Raw genomic sequence first — 20,037 nt, 5'->3', positions numbered from 1 at the left:
GTGTATTTTATTTGTGGCCCAAGACAATGTGGCCCAGGGAAGCCAAAAGATTGGAGAGCCATGGTATAGAGGAATATTTCTTGAGATATATAAAATTCCATGCATAACTGGAAAAACACCTTTATTATTGATTAATAATTTGGCTGTTTATAGAACTTTAGGTTGGAAAGATACCTTTCTCCAAATTTTCAAAAGTATTCTTCCATTGTTTTTTACTTTCCAGCACTGTTGCTAATAACTAGCTTGCAATTTTGATTCTTTATCTTTCATTTGTGACTTTTTTTTTCTTTCTTGATCTGCCCATGTTCAGTTCACCATCAAATTCTGTCAGCCTCTATCTTCTAAATATCCTGAGTCCATACACTTCTTATGTATCACTTTGCTTTCTAGTCACCCCCCATCTACTCTTGCCCCTTCCTAATACTCAGAAGCCAAAACTGTCTTCCGAAACTGCTGAGTCTTCACTTCATGCCATTTCTGCCTTGCTGGCCCCCTGCCAATATAAAAAACTCTTCAGTGGCTTTCTATTTCTCTTAAGCTAGAGTTTATAAAGTCTGTTCATTCCTGTACTTAGACCTGCTTACCTCTCTAGCCTTGCCTCCTCTCTTCCCCTTACTCCTTGTATTCCAGTCAGCCTGGCTATCTTTTACCTTTTTTACCAAGTTCTTCACTGCTTTAGGGCATTTGTTACCCTCTTCTCATTTTGTCCGGAACTATCTCTTTCTCTAATTGCCTCTAACCCCTATCTATACTCCCTATTCTCAGTCAGCTCAATTGTAGTTTCCCTGGGAAACCCTTTGTGATCTCTCAGGCAAGGTAAGATTTTCTTTTATATGTACTTACATTATCTTGTGTTTTTTCATAGTACTATTCCATTCATTCAGCTATCACACATTTTTTGAGTATTTAGTATGTGCCAGACACTGTGCTATGAGCTGGGGATACAGAATGAACAAGACAGGCAAAAAGCCTACTCTGTTGAAGTTTGTATCTTACCAGTATTTTAGAAAGTGATAAGTGAAAAAATAAAGCAGGGAAGAATATAAGAAAGTTTTAACTTCTTGATAAAATGTTCATAATCACTATTGATTGTGCAGTTAATTAATTTATTATTTCTAATTACATGTTTTTATTAGTGTGCTAGGGCTGCCATAACAAAGTACTGCACACAGACTGCATGACTTAAATGACAAATTTATTGTCTCACAGTTCTGGAAGCTAGAAGTCCAAGATCAAGGTGTCCCAAGCTTCTCAGGGCCATGCAGGAAGAGGCCTCTCTCCTTGGCTGTAGATGGCCATCTTCTCCCTATGTCTCTTGACATCATCTTCCCTCTATGTGTGTCTCTGTGTCCACATTTCCCCCTTTTATAAACATATCAGTCATATTGGATTAGGGCTCGTCCTAATGACCTCAGGGGTAGCTCCTCTGTCGTTTCCCTATCATAAGCAGAGTCCTGAGGTATGAAAAAAACTCTCGCTTAGAAAAGAAAAAAAACTTAAAGTGAATGTTGAGGGTGGGTTGGGGGCCTCAGGGAAAGCCTCTTGCTCTCTGGAAATGGGTTCCTTTGATCACTGTATCTCTATCCCAGTTCAGACCAACTAGACCTCAATGAAGGGAAATAGAGCCAACATTCCTTTTACCCAAAGGAAAGAGAGAGGTGGCAGGAGAAGAGACAAGAGACAGATCGAACAATTCCACATTTTAACTCACCCTTTGTCATATCCTGGATGAGCCCCCTTATGAGTGGGTTAGTTCCCTTGACCCCCTTTGTGGGCAGGAACTGGTTGTTCCTTTCACTCAGCCCACTGCTGGACACTCTGTGCAAGAGGGAATGAATGCTGGAACTGGCTGGTCGCTCCTCTCTGGTGGGAGCAGGCTCTGTGCAGGCCCCGTAGCAGTGTCCAAGCCTTTGCCCTTTCAGCACACTGTTTCTCGTCTGGCGTCTTAGAAAAATGAGGTTGCACAAATGGATTGAACGGTAGTGTATGTGGAGGATTTTACTGGGTGATGGCTCTCAGTGGATGGGAGTTGGAAACGGGATGGTGGGAGAAGTTAATCTTTCCCTGACGCTGCACCGTCTGATGTTAGCTGTATCCGTCCATAGCCTCCGACGTTCAGCAGCTTGCATCCCTGACTGCTTGCATCACCCACTTGTGTTGCTCGGCCAGCTGAAGTGTTTTTATGGCCATAGTATAGGGGGTGTGGCAGACCAAAAAGGGCAATATTTGGGTGGAGGAACAGGGTCAGCTGTTTTCACTTAGGGCCAAGGTTCTAGGCTTAAGGGTGGAGTTTAGCCAGGAGCCCAGCGATTCTGTATGACAAGAATTTTTTGTTTATATGGGTCATATCTATCGATATGTATCACATTATCAATTAAACTTATAGGACATCTGTTTCCAGCCATGGAATAACTTCATTTACTTTTCTACCCAAAACAAGCAAAATGAATGTGTAAAACATATGAAATAGCAGTTTTCAAGATACTGGCCATTGGGCACCAAAGGACAGGGATCCTTAAGAGATAAGCAAAAAATGTGAACAGCCTTATCATAGAGTGTCCTGGTAGTATGGGCAAGTGTGTATTCCAGGCAGAGCCTGAAGACTAAGGAGAAAGAACTGAGAGATCAGAGGAACTAAAGGAGTTAGAGTTTGCAGGACAGAGTACTGGAAGGAAAAATTCAGTGATCTGCAGAGAGTTCACCTTGAGTATTCATTTGGCATGCAAAATATGTTCTCTGACCACAATGAAATTAAATTAGAAATCAGTAACAAAGCCCTTGGGAAAGTCACCAAATATTTGGAAATTAAATAATCCATTTCAAAATAACCCATAGGTCAAAGAAGAAATTAAAGCCAAGCTATTTCAAAAATATTAACAATAAACCCATTACATGTTAGCATAGATAACGTATTTTGAATAAAAAAAAATTTCCCCCTCGCCAAAAAATAAAAATGGAGATTTCTATTAGCCCAGATGGAATAACAGAGACTACCTTTACTCACCTCCATTGAAAAAAAAAAAAAAAAAAAAAAAAAAACCTAGAAAACCAGGTGAATGTTTAATGGTTTTTCAGATAATGGGAAACAGGTAGCATAGGACTGTGATCTCTGAGATAGAGAGAAAACAAATCATGACTTAGGCTAAATGTTGCTGTGACTGGGCAAATTACATTTCACAGAACTAGAAGGGAACAGGACTTTCACAGCTTGGAAGCAGCAAACCTTGAGGAGACCAGTCTGATTAGAGAGGTCAGAAGTGCTTAGAGTTGATTGAGACCAAGTTGGAGGTGAGGAAATGAGACCATTAAGGTAGACGAAGCTTTGGGGAGGTTTTACTGTGTTAAGGAGAACAGAAAAATAGGGTCATAGCTGGAGGTAGGTGTTGGGTAAAGTGAGGGTTTTGTTTGCTTGTTTTTTTAAGTTTGTTTTTTAAATTGGGAGATACTTAACTCTGGCTTTCTGACCTTTTTGACTACAACCCACAGTGAGAGATACATTTTATATCACTACTAACTACTACTAACATTTTATATACATGCACATGACTGAAACAAATGTTTCACAAAATAGTTTTTACCTTTTCCATCTTTAACACGCTGCATTCTATTCTCTTTATTTAGTTAAGAAAAAAATGCTGGTTCTAGATTTACTGAGTTGTTTTCATAATTCACACTCTAGGTTTGAAGGCACAGTCTCCCTATTCACAGCTTCATGATGGAATCCTGAGCATAAGTTAGGTGTTAGCTTTTAATTATAGTAAGGACAATTGTTTCATGGTAAGAACAAGGGAAGCAGGTCATAAGTGCACAGACAAGGTATACTGGTGGTTGGAAGATGACAGAGTTTCTGTTAGAGTGATTCTGTATTTTTCAAAGTAGTGTGAGGCCAACTAAGAAGGGGCCACATGGGGAGTGTTGAATATTTGAATGAAGAGAAGAAGTGTGAGACAGACATTTTGGAGAATAGTAAAGCAAACTTTACTAGAGAAAGGTGGAAGAGTTGTTTAGCAGTACTGAATGCCCATTTGAGAATGATCATGAAATTCAAGTGTCACTAGTCAGTTCAGGGCTAGATGAATAGAATAATGTAGTGAACGTTAGCCATAACTGTTAAACCCTTCATCCATGTTTAACTGCCTGGCTATCATAGGTGATGTCATGGTGAAAAAAATATGGGATTTTACTTTGGAAAACACTGACTCCAAACTCATTTCTTGATTAAAGTAGACGAGTAAGTATCTCAGTGGCATCACTGTAGAAGGGTATGTGTCTGTTCCACTCTTGAGAGATCCTTTTAGTCTTTTGTACTACTGGGTTCTGCATTCTTGGGCAGACCCAGAGACACTCCTGACTGTAAGGGCTGGTCTGAAGAAGAGTAGTTAAAGTGATCAGGGAGTGAAGGCCTTGACTTGATACTAAAAAAGATTACATTTAAACTTGGAGAGGTACAAAAGATGGTATGATTCAAGTATTTAAAATCTGTAAGAAAATGAGTTGACTGAACTTGTACCTAGTCATGGACATTCCCAAAACTAGCTAAGCCACTTAAAACTTTGAAGAGGCAGGCCAGGCATGGTGACTCAGTCCTGTAATCCCAGCACTTTGGGAGGCTGAGGTGGGCGGATCATGAGGTTGAGAGATCGAGGCTATCCTGGCCAACACGGTGAAACCCCATCTCTACTAAAAATACAAAAAATTTCCTGGGCATGGTGGTTCGCACCTGTAGTACCAGCTACTCAGGAAGCTGAGGCAGGAGGATTGCTTGAACCCGGGAGGTGGAGGTTGCAGTGAGCCGAGATTTCGCCACTGCACTCCAGCCTGGTGATAGAGTGAGGCTCTGTCTCAAAAGAAAAAAAAAAAGAAAAATACTTTCAGGACATATACCCACCAGAACTGAGATTTTAAACTCTTCACTACTTGCCAAATGGCAAAACTAAAATGAAGTAAAGAGGTTAAGTGGGAACAATGTCACTAGTCTTGATCTGTTGACATATTTCATTTTCTGAGCAGGAGTTACAGGAATTCTCTGGCTAAAACCAGAGTAGTAGTTGCCATTTGCTTTTGGTTTCCAGCCTAGCTGACGGGTAATTACATTTAAACCTGGGATTTTATTACTTCAGAAGATAATAAGTCATTAAGCCTCCTTAACTGTTAATGCGATTATTTTAGCAAATTTCTTAACTAATTCTTAAATCTACAGTCTTTATGTGTACAGTGGCATGGCCTTAGTAGGAAAGTAGCTTAGACCTGGTTTAACTAAATTATGTAGATCCTAGAGTACTGTGTTACCCTCACCTAATAGAAACTACATAATGATGGCGGTAGTGTTAGCCCACTGATTCCAAGGAGCCAAAGAAATTATCCTCAAGCGCATAGAGTGAAATAGGACTTAAAAGAAATTACCTAGCTTGTATATCTAGATAGGGTCTCACTTGTTTCTAAAGAGTTAGTTTTTTCCAGCAATCTTTACAGCCAGCATAGATTTCTTTTGCTGACATTTTAATTAGTCTCTTATTTAAAATGTACCAGACATTTTACACACCAACACATTAGTCTCACTAGAAGTTTTCATATATGTACCATACACATAAATATATAGTAATTAGGAGCATTCTTTCCTGAATGTCTTTGCTGTACCTGTCAATATTCACGTATAGGAATCCAGCTATTTTCTTCCTTGTTGTGCATCTTAATTTAGTGTTTTCTTGTGTTAAAAGATAATTTTCAAAAACAAGTAACATTCTCATATGGATGTAAAATGAACATGTGTTTTTATTAAAGATTTAAAATTATTAGTAGAAAGAGGACTGATAGTATGAGGTGATCAAAGAAGGATCCAAAGAATAATGACACAGATCAGGAACATTGAAATGAATGTGTAAATGGGCAAAACTGGCTTCTTCCACACTGGAGTAGGGAAGTCGATTAACCTCCACCCAACAGAATTTTGCATTATCTATAGACAAGAATTATTTTGCATTGCTCTCAGTTATCTACAACATACAGTTATACCAGTGAATGGCCGGAATCCTGGGAGAGTAGATATAGACAGTGCCATTGTTCAAATGAAGCACAATTTTTTCCCTACGCCCAGTATATTCCCTACACCTTAATGTTGTGCTGAGGAAAATGGAAGAAACCAAGTGATAAAAAGTACATTGTTGGTTTTTGTATGAAAACAGTGTCAAAATTTTGTTTTAACCATTTGTAGTATGGCTTTCTCTAAAAATTTTACAGGATTTATGACATTACTTTGCATTGTGGACTAAGTGTTTAGCGTTGCTGGATAAGTAAACTGCACCCTCAGCTGTTTGAACCATGGTTCAAAATCACAGATAGATGTCCTTAAAGTTCATGCAGTAATGATGACTGGCTGCTCTTTAGTGAACAAATTGGCACATTAATAATCTTGAGGTCAGGTTTACTTATATCAAAGGTGTTAAAATTGTAGTAAATAAAGATTAGAGTTAGTATAATATCCTAAGATAAGGTAGAATTGGTTGGGAGAGGTCTTAGAATCTTAAAGGGACTATACTGGGAAACAGGCCAGAAATGTGAAGAAGTAAAAAAGCAGAGCTGGAGTAGATATCCTTAGTTATTATGATTCAACTTTCCTAGAGGCTTCTATTTTAGATTCCGTGAATATTTTTAGTACTCTTGTGTCTTGAAGTTAGAATGGTATCATTTGTGTACATGTATATTTAAGAAAGTGGATGACCACCCTGAACCTCTAGGAACTCCTCTTGTAAATAGATACCAGGATCACATTAAGAGGAGCCTATCACCCAGTCAACTCGGTTCACACGGGCACTACATTACTCAACTAGTGAGGAGCATGTAAGCAAGCTGGCAAGCCAGGGAACAAAGAAAGTGGGGATCTTTCATGCTCTTATTATTATGTAAAAGCCTCTCTAGAGAATGGGGTTTGGGAAGAAACCTAGAGTAGCAAACTAGGAATATCATGTTTCCATATTTGTATTTGAGAAAGGGAAAAGATAAAAAGAAGCTTCCATAGCACTGCAGCCTTTTGTATTCTTATGCTTGGCAGCTTCTAAATTTATTGCAAGTGATTCCTAAGGATGCTATTCTTGAGCAAGCTTGTATACCTCTGTTTTTTGTTTTCGTTTTGAGACGAAATCATGCTCTGTCGCCCAGGCTGGAGTGTAGAGGCACGATCTTGGCTCACTGCAACCTCTGCCTTTCAGGTTCAAGTGATTCTCGTGCCTCAGCCTCCTAACTAACTGGGATTACAGACATGTGATACCACACCTGGCTAATTTTTTTTTGTATTTTTAGCAAAAATGGGGCTTCACCATGTTGGCCATGCTGGTCTTGAACTCCTGTCAAGTGATCCACCCACTTCGCTTCCCAAAGTGCTGGGATTACAGGCATGAGCCACCGCGCCTGTCCCTTGAACATCTCTTGATACTCAGTTTGTCAGTTGTAGATGGTTAACTTTCATAGTCCTAGCTTTACTGAGAAGATCTTTTGAATTTCAGGTAAAAAACATCAGAGTGAATTTCAGCTTCTGGTGGATCAAGCTAGGAAAGGATACAAGAAAACTGTTGGAATGTCACAAAAAACAGTGACAATAACAAAAGAAGATGAATCTACAGAAAAGCTATCTTCTATATGCATGGGTAAGAGACTATAATTAAAAACGGATATATGTTGAATTTCATTATTTACTTTTAATATGAAAAGAAAATTAAACCAAAGAAATTTACTTTGGAGTTCTTAGTTCTTTGAAATGAGAAAAAGTATTTTTAGGCAAACTTCATGTAGCAGTTTGTAAACTAGATTTATCACCATGGGGAAAATGAAAGAATGTCCTGAAGAAACAATCTCTTTTGTCTATCATCCTTTCAGGTAATGATAAATCATTTCTTAGTTATTTAAGCTAGAGGATGTTTTCTAGGTATAGAATTTATTGGTGGAGATCCTGAGAGATTCTATAAAGAGAGTGAATTATTTTTGTGATAAAACACTAACGTTTACTTTCGTTGAAATGTTTTGCCAAAGAATCTAAAGCTAATATACCTGGTAGGCTAATACAGAGCACATTCTTTAACTTTGGCCCATTTTAAAAATTGAAATTAATATTCTAATTCTATTGCCTGGGCTTTGGACCAGTGAACAGAAAAGAATCATAGTGGGGGAAAGTGTGCAAGAAAATTCTTTATTTTTTTTTTTTTATATTTTGGTAAAATACACATAACACAATGTTTGTCTTTTTAACCCTTCATAAACGTACAAGTCACTGGCATTAAATACATTCACAGTATTGTATAACTATCACCATTGTCTGTATCCAAAACATTTTCATCATTCCGAGCACAAACTCTGTACTCATTAAATAGCAACTCTCCCATCCCCTCTGCCTCATAGCCCTGGTGATAACAATTCCACTTCTTGTGTCTGTGAGTTTGCCCATTCCAGGTACCTCATATAAATGGAATTGTACAATATTTGTCTTTGTGTCTTGGCTTTTTTCTCTAAGCATAATGTTTTCAGAGTCCATCAACTTTGTAGCATATTTTAAAATTTCATTTCTTGTTATGATTAAACAGTATTCTGTAGTATGTATATGCCATATTTTATTTATCCATTTATCTGTTATGGTTATTTCCACCTTTCGGTTATTGTCAATAATGTTGCTGTGAGCATTGGTGCTCAAATATCTAAGTTCCAGCTTTTAGTTCCTTTGTGTATACCTTAGTGTAGGATTTCTGATTCATATGCTGGTTCTATGTTTAAGCTTTTGAGGAATCATCATCCATAGTGGCTGCATTATCTTATATTCCCACAGCAATGCTTGAGGGTTCCAATTTCTTTACATCCTTATCAATACTTGTTATTTTCTGATTTTTAAATTTTTAAAAAATTGTACATGTGAAGTGGTATGTCACTGTGGTATAGATTTGCATTTCCCTAGTGACTAAATTAATAAGCAGTGTGTGCATAAAATGCTGCCTCAGTATGTAACTCATGGTCTTTGAACAACTCGAACTTGTTCATGCAATTGTTAAAGGATGTTTCTAGAGACTAGTTTAGCACTTGAGAAAACCTGACTGAATATTTCCCATTAATAAAACTTTTTTTTTATTAGTTGAATCTCTCTTGAATATCATTGATGACTTGTATGTATTTATGAACATAAATACTGCTTTTTCTGGGGTTCAAAGGTGATTGCTCCTTTTAGATTGCTGTGCATGAATGAAGTGTTTGAGAGGGTAAGGAATGTGAGAGAGATGAAGACAGACACAGACTGACTGAACAGATGGATTTTGTATAGCATCATACAACCAGTGTAATTGTTCCTCTTTAGAACAGACATTGAAGTGCTCATGTAAGTGAACAAGTTGCATATTCCCTCAAGTGAAAACTTAGCCTGTTTTTGTTGTGTGTCTCTAGGGAACTCTGATGTTTGAGCCTCACTCTTGGGGCTCTATTTGACTTGATAGCCAGATAACATTAGGAGCATACTTTTAGGAATTATACTCTTGTGTAGTAGCTATTCTCCCATTGAATACAGACAGTGTGCAAAACCAAAATATTGTTTTAAGTTGAATCATCAGAGCATTCTGGAATCTAAGAGCAGATAGGAAGGATAACTGATTTTTTATGCCTACAAATTATTGAATGCTGTTTGTCCCCAAGAGGGAATATATCTTCTAGAAGTTTATGTAAGAGTGGAAGAAGTAAGAGAAGAATACAGACAATGTGCAAAATCAAAAGATTGTTTTAAGTTGAATTTTTGTTCCCTGGCTTGCCAGCTTGCTTACATGCTCCTCACTAGTTGAGTAATATAGTGCCCGTGTGAACTGAGTTGACTGGGTGATAGGCTCCTCTTAATGTGATCCTGGTATCTATTTACAAGAGGAGTTCCTAGAGGTTCAGGATGGTCATCCTGCCTAACTTCTTCTTCCCTTTTCCAGATATACATTACAGGGTGCTGTTTTGTTTTGCTACTAATAGCTTATTGATAGCCAGATGACATTAGGAACATATTTTTTTAGGAATTATACTCTTGTGTAGTATGCTGTTCTCCCAGTGTAACAAAAACTTAGAACTATTTCTGAAAAAATTTTGACTGTATGAATTTGGCAAGGTTTTTTGAAGAATTTGTTCTGTTCTTTCCCCATAAATTCTTGGTGTATAACCAAACCTTGACAATTATATTTTTAGTGTGCTTTGTTGAAGACCACTTGCCTCTACAAGTGCTTGACAAGTGCTGTGTGAAAACTGCGTTTTTCTGTGAGGAAACACATGAAAGGAGTTCTGTACTATTAGCACGTGTAGCTTGCACATGAAGTACCTCCTCAGTTCCTGAAAGTTAAAGATAGCACAGATGAAAATCCCAGCAGAGTTCATGATGAGTGGGAGAATTCTCGCCACTAAAGACTCTTTCACAGATATTCTCCTCACTCATATTTGTAGAAAATTGGCCATTTCCATATGCCATGTTTTTGTAAACACTGCATCCTTCCAGCTTTTTGGGGCCTTTAGTTTATCTGCAATAAGAGACCTCAAAAGCTGAGAATATGACAAAGAATGCCTGGAAATGTGATGTGTATTGGATCAAATGGAAATATTCCTTATGTCTGATTAGTTGTCCTTTTCCATAAAGAATAATTAGATTCTATTTAACAGGTTTAGGAAAATGTCCAGTTAGATTCACTGTCATATAATAGTGACAAATATTGTGGTTGTCTTATTAGTTGAATCTGTAGTCTTTTCTTGGTTATACTTCTTATGTTGGTTTATCCTTAGTAATGTGTTAATAGACGCCTCATTAGAATGACAAGATTCTTCCTGCTCCTGGTTTTAAAATAAATTTTATTTTAAAATTAATTAATCTTGGAAAAGCATGGGCTGGACAGTATAATTAGATAGCACCATTGTACTGTTAATTCTTGCTTTCCGGTTGTCCCTGGAGTTTTGGAATCAATGTGACATATACTTCAACTTTACTAAGTGCAAATGGCAGTATTAAGTGTTGCAGAAGTAATAGGCATATGGAAGTTGTAGATTTTAAGGTACTCTTAAATTTTTTTTTTAAATTTATTTTTTCCTTTTTAGGACAGGAAGATAATATGACCTCAGTAACAAACCACTTTTCTCAATCAAAGCTGGACTCCCCAGAGAAATTAGAACCTGACAGAGAAGAGGATTCTTCTAGTTGTACTGATATTCAAGAAGCTCTTTCTTCACCAGAATCAGATTCATGCAATAGGTAACAAACGTGCCGTAGTTGATTATTTTAAATATCTACTTCATATGCACATATAGACAGATAGGCAGAAATAATTAGGAAGTAGTTTTGAGGCATGGTATGGTGTGTCAGCCTTACATTTCTGTCCCATTTTACTGCTGGGTCATTTTCACAGTGATAGCAAGGCCGGATTTGGGAAGGTAGTACAGGGATCATAGAGTGACTTTGGTCTCTGTAGCCTTTATATAGATATTTTTCCTACCATTGGAAAAGAAAGCATGATAGGCAGTGAAATTTGCATCAAGGCAATGAGTGAAGGAGATAAAAACAACTGTATTGGAAAACAGAGATGATCAGAAAGACATGGTTCATAGGAGAGTTAAAAATGAAAAATTTAACTGAGTAAATAGAATAGATGGGGAAGCTTTAAAAATGAGAAGTTTGATAGTTAATCATTTTGAAAGGATATTTTAAAAATATGATATAGGGTTTATTTGATACACACATATGCATACACACATACCATTTTTTGTTCTGGTTCTTCACTTATTATGTCATAAATATTACATTTTTATAGGTTGATGCAAAAGTAATTGAAACCACAGTTATTTTGCACCAACTATGGTTATAATTCTTATTTTTTAACGAGTACACTATTCTGTTATGTGTCTATAGCATAATTTACCAGACCCTTCAGTTTCTGTTAGATCGCTACATATTCCCCAGTGTTCTATTTATATACCTGATGCTATGGTAAAGCTCTTCCTTTGTTTCTATTGAATACTTTTGTTTTCTTTTTTTGAGATGGTGTCTTGCTCTGTCACCCAGCCTGGGGTGCAGTGGTGTGATCATGGCTCACTACAACCTCCACCTCACTGCTTCAAGTGATTCTCCTGCCTCAGCCTCCCAAATGGCTGGGATTATAGGCCTGTTCGACCACACCTGGCTTTTTTTTTTTTTTTTTTTGTATGTTTAATAGAGATGGGGTTTCACCATGTTGGCCAGGGTGGTCTCGAACTCCTGACCTCAAGTGATCCACCCACCTTGGCCTCCCAAAGTGCTGGGATTAAAGGCATGAGCCACCATGCCTGGCCACTTTTCTTATCTTTATTTCATTCCGATAGGTATGCTTTGCTTTCTGAATTAATTGTACTGATTTAAAATGGTAGTATGTCAATGTGAGTGTTTCTTGGAAATTATTTGATCTTTAATATTAGTTTATTTAAAAATTGGTAACACTGCTCTAGAATGATAAACTATTTCTAATCTGAATAATGGAATGATGAATAAACTTTTATGAGTATACCCACTGTTTTTGTAGGATTCCTGGGAAACAGTTTCAAATTAGAGTCAAGTATTAGGAAGGAAAAATCTTCCCATCTCAGTCCAAAGGTTTTCAAGGTCAAAAAAAATTGCATTTCTAGTTGACTGAGGGTAAAACACATGGTTGGGTGACTTGTTATCCTAGATCAGGCCATTCCTGCAAGTCCGGTGTGCAGTGTTTGTTTTAAACACAAATCTAGGAATATAGAAAAAAAATTGGAGTCAGGGAATAAGAGTTAGATTTTAACCATAGTCACTAGATGCTTGAATGTTTCGGAATGCCATAATGAATTGGGACATTTGGGAATGGCAGAAACTGAAAGGGAAACACAAGGCAGTTAGATGTCTTTATCTGGTTTTGAGAATATGGAAAATAGGGTGAGTTTGTTGATGTCTTGGCCTCATTCAGACTTGTTGGCATCACTGAGCTATGAGAGGACTATGGGAAAATGCCTTGCTTTTAGGAATACCATGACTCAGGAACTAGGAGAGCAAATAGTAGACAGTCTCAGGGTTTAATAAAAAAGGTAAAGGAAATATGGAGGAAACCTTACTGGGTCAATTTACTAAAATAGGTTAATACAAAGGCTGATTGTTGTAACTCATTACTCACTGAAAGAATTGAAAAGTGCTTTCACACTTGTCCCCAGTCACATATTGTTGTGCTGCCACTTCATTAAGGGATTAGCCTTTTCTCATTGTTTGTCTTTCTACTGACCAAGATTCTGGGTAAGATTTTAAGTTTTTTCATCTTTAATGATTTCTTCTTGATAGGAATCATATAGGGGTATACTTATGCTATATTATAAGGTGAGAATTTGTTAGCAACTGAACATAAGTATAGTGATGCTAGATTAACCCTTGTTCTCTGTTAATAGCAGGGTCTGACATTATGCTATTGCACTCAGCCATTCAACAAATATGTGCTGTGTTCTAGCACTATTCTAGACACGGCAGTTTAGCAGGGATCAACCCATCAAACAGTTGTTTAAAATGTAAGCACTAATATTCTGTTTCACATTATAATTAGTTATATATGTGCATATTTCTGCATGCACACACATGTACATGACTCAGTGGAGGTACATACTAATAAGCCTTATTGAGATACAATTCACATACCACACAGTTAACTATTTAAGAGTACAATTCAGTGGTATTTAGTATATTCACAAAGTTGTACAGCCATCACCACAATTTTAGAACATTTTTATCACCCCAGGAAGAAACCCTGCACCCATTAGCAGTTATTCTCCATTTCTTCTCAAATCTGCTCCAAGCCCTAGACAACCACTGATCTACTTTATGTCTCTATAGGTTTGACTGTTGTGGACATTTCGTATAAATGGAATCATACATTATGTGGTCTTTTGATACTGCCTTCTTTCACTTAGTTTGCTCTCAAAGTTCATCTGTGTTGTACATGTTTCAGTACTGTATTACTTTTTATTGTCAAATAATATTTCATTGTATGGATATACATTTTATTTACTCATTTTTTGATGGACATTTGAGTTGTTTCCAATTGCAATTTTAACAAGGAAAAAAATTACCAAGTTTGCTTGCACACGGTGGAAGCTTAGCTTTAGTGATGGTGTATAAAGATTTAACAGGCTTACTTTGAGAAAGTGGGCAGTGTCTCCTCTAGTAGTCATGTCTTAAATATGAACAGGAAGTATTATACTCATTGTAAATATTAAGTATGGTAATCTTTTTTTATTTTATTTGGATTCTTCTTTATATCCCTTTCTGAATTGTTCTATCAATTCTAAGATCTTTAAGCTTAAAAGGTAGAGTCTATTTTTTATATAAGACCTAGAAACTAAGGCTAAAGGGAAAGTGGGAAGGAAGTGGACCTTTAATAGTGATAATTGGTTTAATACCAAGACAGACCACTTGGCAGCTGATTCAAGAGTAGATTGTTAAGGAGTGAGCATGCAGCAGGAAGCAGCCATGGGGTAGCAGGAAAAGTAGTTGACTTTGAGTTGATGGGTTAAAGGTCAAGTTCTGCTGGGTGATTTTGGGTTCACTTTTTTGAAGTCTATTTCTATATATCTTTAAGAAGCACATTAAAATATGTCTCAGATCTATTGGGAAGATGAAATGAGATAATACATGTGAGAGTCATTGATAAATATATGATTATTGGTATACTTTCATAAAACAAATCAACTAAATTTTCTTCCTAATTCAGGAAATTAGGACTTATGACTGGACATATTTTATGAAAAAATTTTTTTCTTTGCAGAAATAAGTTAAATGATTAGACATTTTATAAGTGCTTTCACAGCCGTCATTTTATTGACTTTAAGACATATACTTTCTGTTTTACATATTAATATCCAACATTGTGATATGTCTTATAATCAACAATAACTTAAAATTGCTGACAGCCTGGTTGTAGTCATGAAGTATTTGCCAGTGAGTGTACATCACAGCTCTTCATGGTATCATCATTGGGTTAGGTTACATGTATTGTTGGCATTACGTTAGTCATGTAATATGTCTTCAACAAAATAATGAAACCAAAAAAGTTAATATGTATGAAGAAAAGCACAAAAACAGAACAGCAAGATTTAAGTTTGATGTTATGGAGATAATGTTCAACATTGGGCGAATGTGCCTTACAGGACCTAGGAAAGAAAGATACCCACAAGCATATGAAGACACGTTACATTATGTCAATGAACTGTGTGCAAAGGATTGCCTGTTTGTTACATGACAGAGTGAGGGCAAGAGAAAGGGCCAAATCCCTTGGAAAAAAATGGAAGAAATTTCAAAGCATTACCAGCATGAGTAATTCTGTTCAGCATGACTAGTGCAAAAGAATATTGCTAAGGTATATCAAGTGTTAATTTTTCAGACACTTCTTAATCTCTTTTAATAGAAACTGCCTATCTTCCAACATATGCAGTGTGATTGAGGAAAGAAAGAAAATTATGAGTTCAGTTTGCAGAATGGATGTCAGTGCTTTAGATCAAATTCCTGGAAACAGTAGTCTAGTACATTTGAGAAATGCTGTGCCTCTGGTGCTTTTGGTGGGGCAGAGGATGAGTTTGTATGGAAAAACTCAGTTATCGGAGATGCTGAGTCAAAATACGATGAAGTAGAGTTGGGTTCTGAATATGAAGACAATTTAAGAATGGTTTAGCTAATTTAATTCAGTTTTTAAAAATATATGTTCAATAATGGCATAAATTAAAAATATGTCTACCTAAGTTTAACTCTCTGGATATGTACAAATTAAAAATTCTAAGTGAAAATGAAGTATTATAGTTAAATTGACCTCAGTTTTTTCTCTCTTAGTGGCAGATAAAATAATGCTTCATCTTGCCATCAATTTTGTCTTCAATTTTATGATTAAGGTCCCTGACTCACTTTAAACATAATTTAAATAACCTAGTTGGAAACTCATAAAGTGGCTTATAATACTGGTTGGTGGTAGCCTGAAAGAAGGCTGTCACAGAGTATTGTGAATCATTGCTTAGTGCCAGTGTTATTTAATGACTCTGAAACTTAGTCAAGCAAGATGCCCATTTGATTAGAATAAGTAATACCATAGAAATCAGGAAAAGATTCAGAGTTAAAAGGGACTGCCAGTCAAGATTAAATTCCTTCAGGAGAATCATAGCATACTAGAGATATGTGGTCTTTATTTATCCAGTCCAACTGGGCATTCTCAGGGTAGATTAATGAGTATATTACATAGAGTTGGCCTTGCTGTGCTGAGGACATACCATTCTCAACACCAGCTTCATACTCAACCCCTCAGTTTCTGTTATGAAGCAAGCTTGTAATCAAATTAAAGAAGTGGTAGAGGAAATTTTCATTTTGGGAATGTTGCTTGTCTTTTGCTTCATTTTTCCTTGTGGAATTCAGTGTTGTAACTTATTTCTATGATTCACCCTATATTTTATTATTTGATTTTTATTTGTATCAGTCATTTATACTTCTGATAATTGAAAGAATAAAAACAGAATGAAGTGTCATTATTTTGTTTCCCTGCCCATTTAACTTCAGAGTTTGATTCAGTATCTAGTTGTAGCAGTGGATATTTTGCTAATTAAAAAAATTTTCCCCTGCATTAAAGTTGCAGCTTTTCTCAGAGCTGATGATCTTTTGTTTCTTAAGTTTGCAAGTTAAATGTAAGCACAATTGCTTAATTCTCTTTTGAACTTGAATTTTTCAAGAGATCCAAGAGAACTCTAATATTTGGAATTAACCTAATGTTCTTATATATTTTTTCCTTGAAAAAATACAGCACTTTTTATAAGAATGTAAAGTGATTGACTTAAAAGGAATGCATTCTGTTTCTCTCTTCTATCTTTAATATGGTGTTTGCTAACCCTTTTCTTCAGCACACGTAGCAAATGATAGTATTTTGTGGCATGCCACAATAGAGATGATGCTGCCAGGGGTTTCTGCCACCGTAGGTCTCACTATGGGCTAGGGATTAATGCCTAGTATACAACTGCCCTGTAGAGGAGGGGGAGAACACACCAGTTAGGAAGCTTTGCTTTTAGGTACTATATGAATATACCATTGAACAGTTGAATAGGTGGGACATACATAGACAAATAGACTCTTAGTGCTACTGTAGTAGAAAGGACAGCAAGAGCATTTGAAGCACCCCTGTTTCTGGGCAGGTAAGGCAATGATTGAGTCCGTTGAAAAAGAAATTAAGTGACTTAATCTCATGATCCTAATGAATGTTAAAGCCAATTTTCTGAATTCAGATATAATACTTTTCTCCTGCTTGGTTTTGCTGTTCTCCAAATCCTCAGAAGGCACTGAGGCCAAATTAGAAGTTAAATGAACAGGTGACATATTAAAGTGACTGGTTTATGAGTTTCCCCACCCCACTGTTTTCATGTAACTGGAGAACCTTAGAGGATAATAGAAGAAAAATGTGGTGCAGCGTTAGTGGATAACGGAAGAAAAATTCAGTCCATTGCTATTTTTCAGAGTAGAATGTATCATGTTTTTAAAGTAAAAGATTATCAGTGTACATATTAAATATAAGTTTTTCAGATTTAGAATTTGTTCATCTGAAAATAAGAGTGTTAACTGTCTCCTAGATAGAAAACCAGATCTGGTTCTGGGATTTTTAGGATCCAGAAGACACCATGCCCAAATGGACTTGGGTTAGTTCACTTGATTTGCATGTGAAAAAGGTGAGGGTACGGGAACTGTCTGGGTTGGGGTGGTCTGAAAAGAGGAAACAGATTTGGCTATAGCAGGAGATAATTTTTGCAAATTATTTCTTAGGACTAGATCTATTTTGAAATCAGTATTTCAAATAAGATTCCTGGATTTACAAGATTAAATAGAATTTTTTAAACATTTGAGAATTTTTTGAGCATCTGGAGACTGAGAAGGAAAATAGAAAAATGGGTAGAAATCATGAACAGACAGTTCACTTAAAGAGAAATGCAAATGTTAGCCATTTCTTAGCTGTTAAGTTGGCAAATCTCTTTTTTTATTGTTGTTGTTGAAGTAGAGTCTCACTCTGTCACCCAGGCTGGAGTGCGGTGGCACGCTCTCAGGTCACTGCAACCTCTGCCTCCTGGGTTCAAGCGATTCTCCTGCCTTAGCCAACCAAGTAGCTGGGATTACATGTGTGGATTCACATCCAGCTAATTTTTTCTTTTTGTAGAGACAGGGTTTCCCTATATTGGCCAGGCTGGTCTCGAAATCCTGACCTCAAGTGTTCCACCCACCTCGGCCTCCCAAAGTGCTGGGATTACAGGCTTTAGCCAGTGCACCTGGCCTGGTTGGCAAATCTCTTAAGGTTTGGTAATATACTCTGTGTTAAGGCCGTGGGGAAACAAGCACTCTCATGTATTACTGGTTGGAGTACTATGTATTACAATCCCTAAGGAGGGAAATCTGGTGAGATCAACTAAAGGTACTATTGTTTTTTCTTTTACTCAGTATTTGGATGAATTTGTCCCACTGATGTACCTGCACATATACAAAATAACCTATACACAGGGTTATTCGTTGCATCATTGCTTATAATAACAAAAGCCTGGAAATTCAAGTATCAAAGTATCATTAGTGGGGATTGGTTGACTAATACATCCATATACTGAAATACTGTGTGATTGTTTAAAAGTAAGATCTTTCAGTGCTCATATAGAGAGTTCCAGGATATGTTTATAATGGAAAAGTCCAATATTCAGAACAGCATGTGTAGCATGTGACCTCTTTTCTAAAAGGGGGAAGAATATGTATATTTATTTGGTTTTGCATAAAGAAACACTAGAAGAATACACAACAAGCTAATGAAAGTGATTACATGTTGGAAATAAGAGAAAACAGATTGGATAGGAACAAAGGAGGAAGTGGGCCAGTTCAGTATACATCTTTTATGTCATTTGATTTTGAACCATGTAAATGTATTAAACTTTAATATATAAATACTTTAAACAAAAAATATAAAACACACACACACACATATATATATATATATCATATAAAATATATATATATAAATAAAAAAGAGGAGAGCAAGTACTATTTAAATCTTACTGTTTACAGTTTTGGAAATCATCTTATCAGTGTTAATTGTTATTGTAAATCAGTTAATGAAGTTTGGTGGTGTAGGCAGTAAGGAAGACAAATATATCAGTGAGATTTTGTAGCTTAGAGGGTATTGGAATTATTAGAAAAATTAATAAATAAGTATGTTTCTGTCAAATTGAGAGAAAACAGTATCTAAAGAAAACATCAAACAGTGGAACAATATTCTAAGTTGGAAGTATTTTACTGTAAGTCAATGATGGCTTTATATTTTTTTAAATCTTCATAATTGCTATTGGAAGGTTGACATTACATTTCATTTTATAACTGTTAAATGTGACATTCAGTGTATTTAATGTTACCACAAAATCTTTTTCTACTAAAACTTATTACTGTATGTATTTTGTTAATATCCTTTTTTTGTGCTACTATTTATGAACTTTAGAATACCCTGAAAGGTTTATTCTGTTTCACGTGGTTTTTTTGTTTGAAACGGTTTATTCTGTTTCAGGCAGTTTTTGTTGTTGTTGTTGGAAGTTTCTAGAGAAAATGTGAGAATATAAAAAGGCTCTTCGGTATCTTTTGCATTTTTGAAAGCGCTTAGGCTAGACACAGTTAATCCCCAGCACTTTGGGAGGCCGAGGCAGGCAGATCACCTGTAGTCAGGAAGACCAGCCTGGCCAACATGTCGAAATCTCACCTTTACTAAAAATACAAAAAGTAGCCAGGCGAAGTGGCACGAACCTGTAATCCCAGCTACTTGGGAGGCTGAGGCAGCAGAATTGCTTGAACCCGGGAGGCAGAGATTGCTACCAGCCGACATCGTGCCACTGCACTCCAGCCTGGGCAACAGAGTGAGACTCCATCTCAAAAAAAAAAAAAAAGCAGGGGGAAAGAGCTTAAACTGGGTGTGGTGCATGAGATAGACCATCTTTTAGATGATTGGAACATTTGTTTTTTTTGGGAATGTATCT

At 36.5% G+C, this 20,037-nt stretch overlaps 1 protein-coding gene across 9 annotated transcripts in view; it reads left to right on the top strand.

Annotated features, from left to right (window-relative positions):
- RAD18 (RAD18 E3 ubiquitin protein ligase) overlaps positions 1 to 20,037 on the top strand; it is a 99,371-nt gene that overhangs the window by 60,368 nt on the left and 18,966 nt on the right. For 8 of the 9 annotated variants that reach the window (XM_032290547.1, XM_032290551.1, XM_032290548.1 and 5 more), the window contains 2 exons: positions 7,500 to 7,640; positions 11,083 to 11,236. In XM_032290547.1, the coding sequence (XP_032146438.1) occupies positions 7,500 to 7,640; positions 11,083 to 11,236 (295 nt within the window). The remainder of the gene's footprint in view (positions 1 to 7,499; positions 7,641 to 11,082; positions 11,237 to 20,037) is intronic. The other variant, XM_032290555.1, reaches the window with a different exon arrangement.

The sequence above is a fragment of the Sapajus apella genome, unplaced genomic scaffold (genome assembly GCF_009761245.1).
Source record: "Sapajus apella isolate SASKATOON/1434 unplaced genomic scaffold, GSC_monkey_1.0 scaffold23, whole genome shotgun sequence".
Taxonomy (NCBI): domain Eukaryota; kingdom Metazoa; phylum Chordata; class Mammalia; order Primates; family Cebidae; genus Sapajus; species Sapajus apella.
This window is presented reverse-complemented; position numbering and strand designations above follow the sequence as displayed.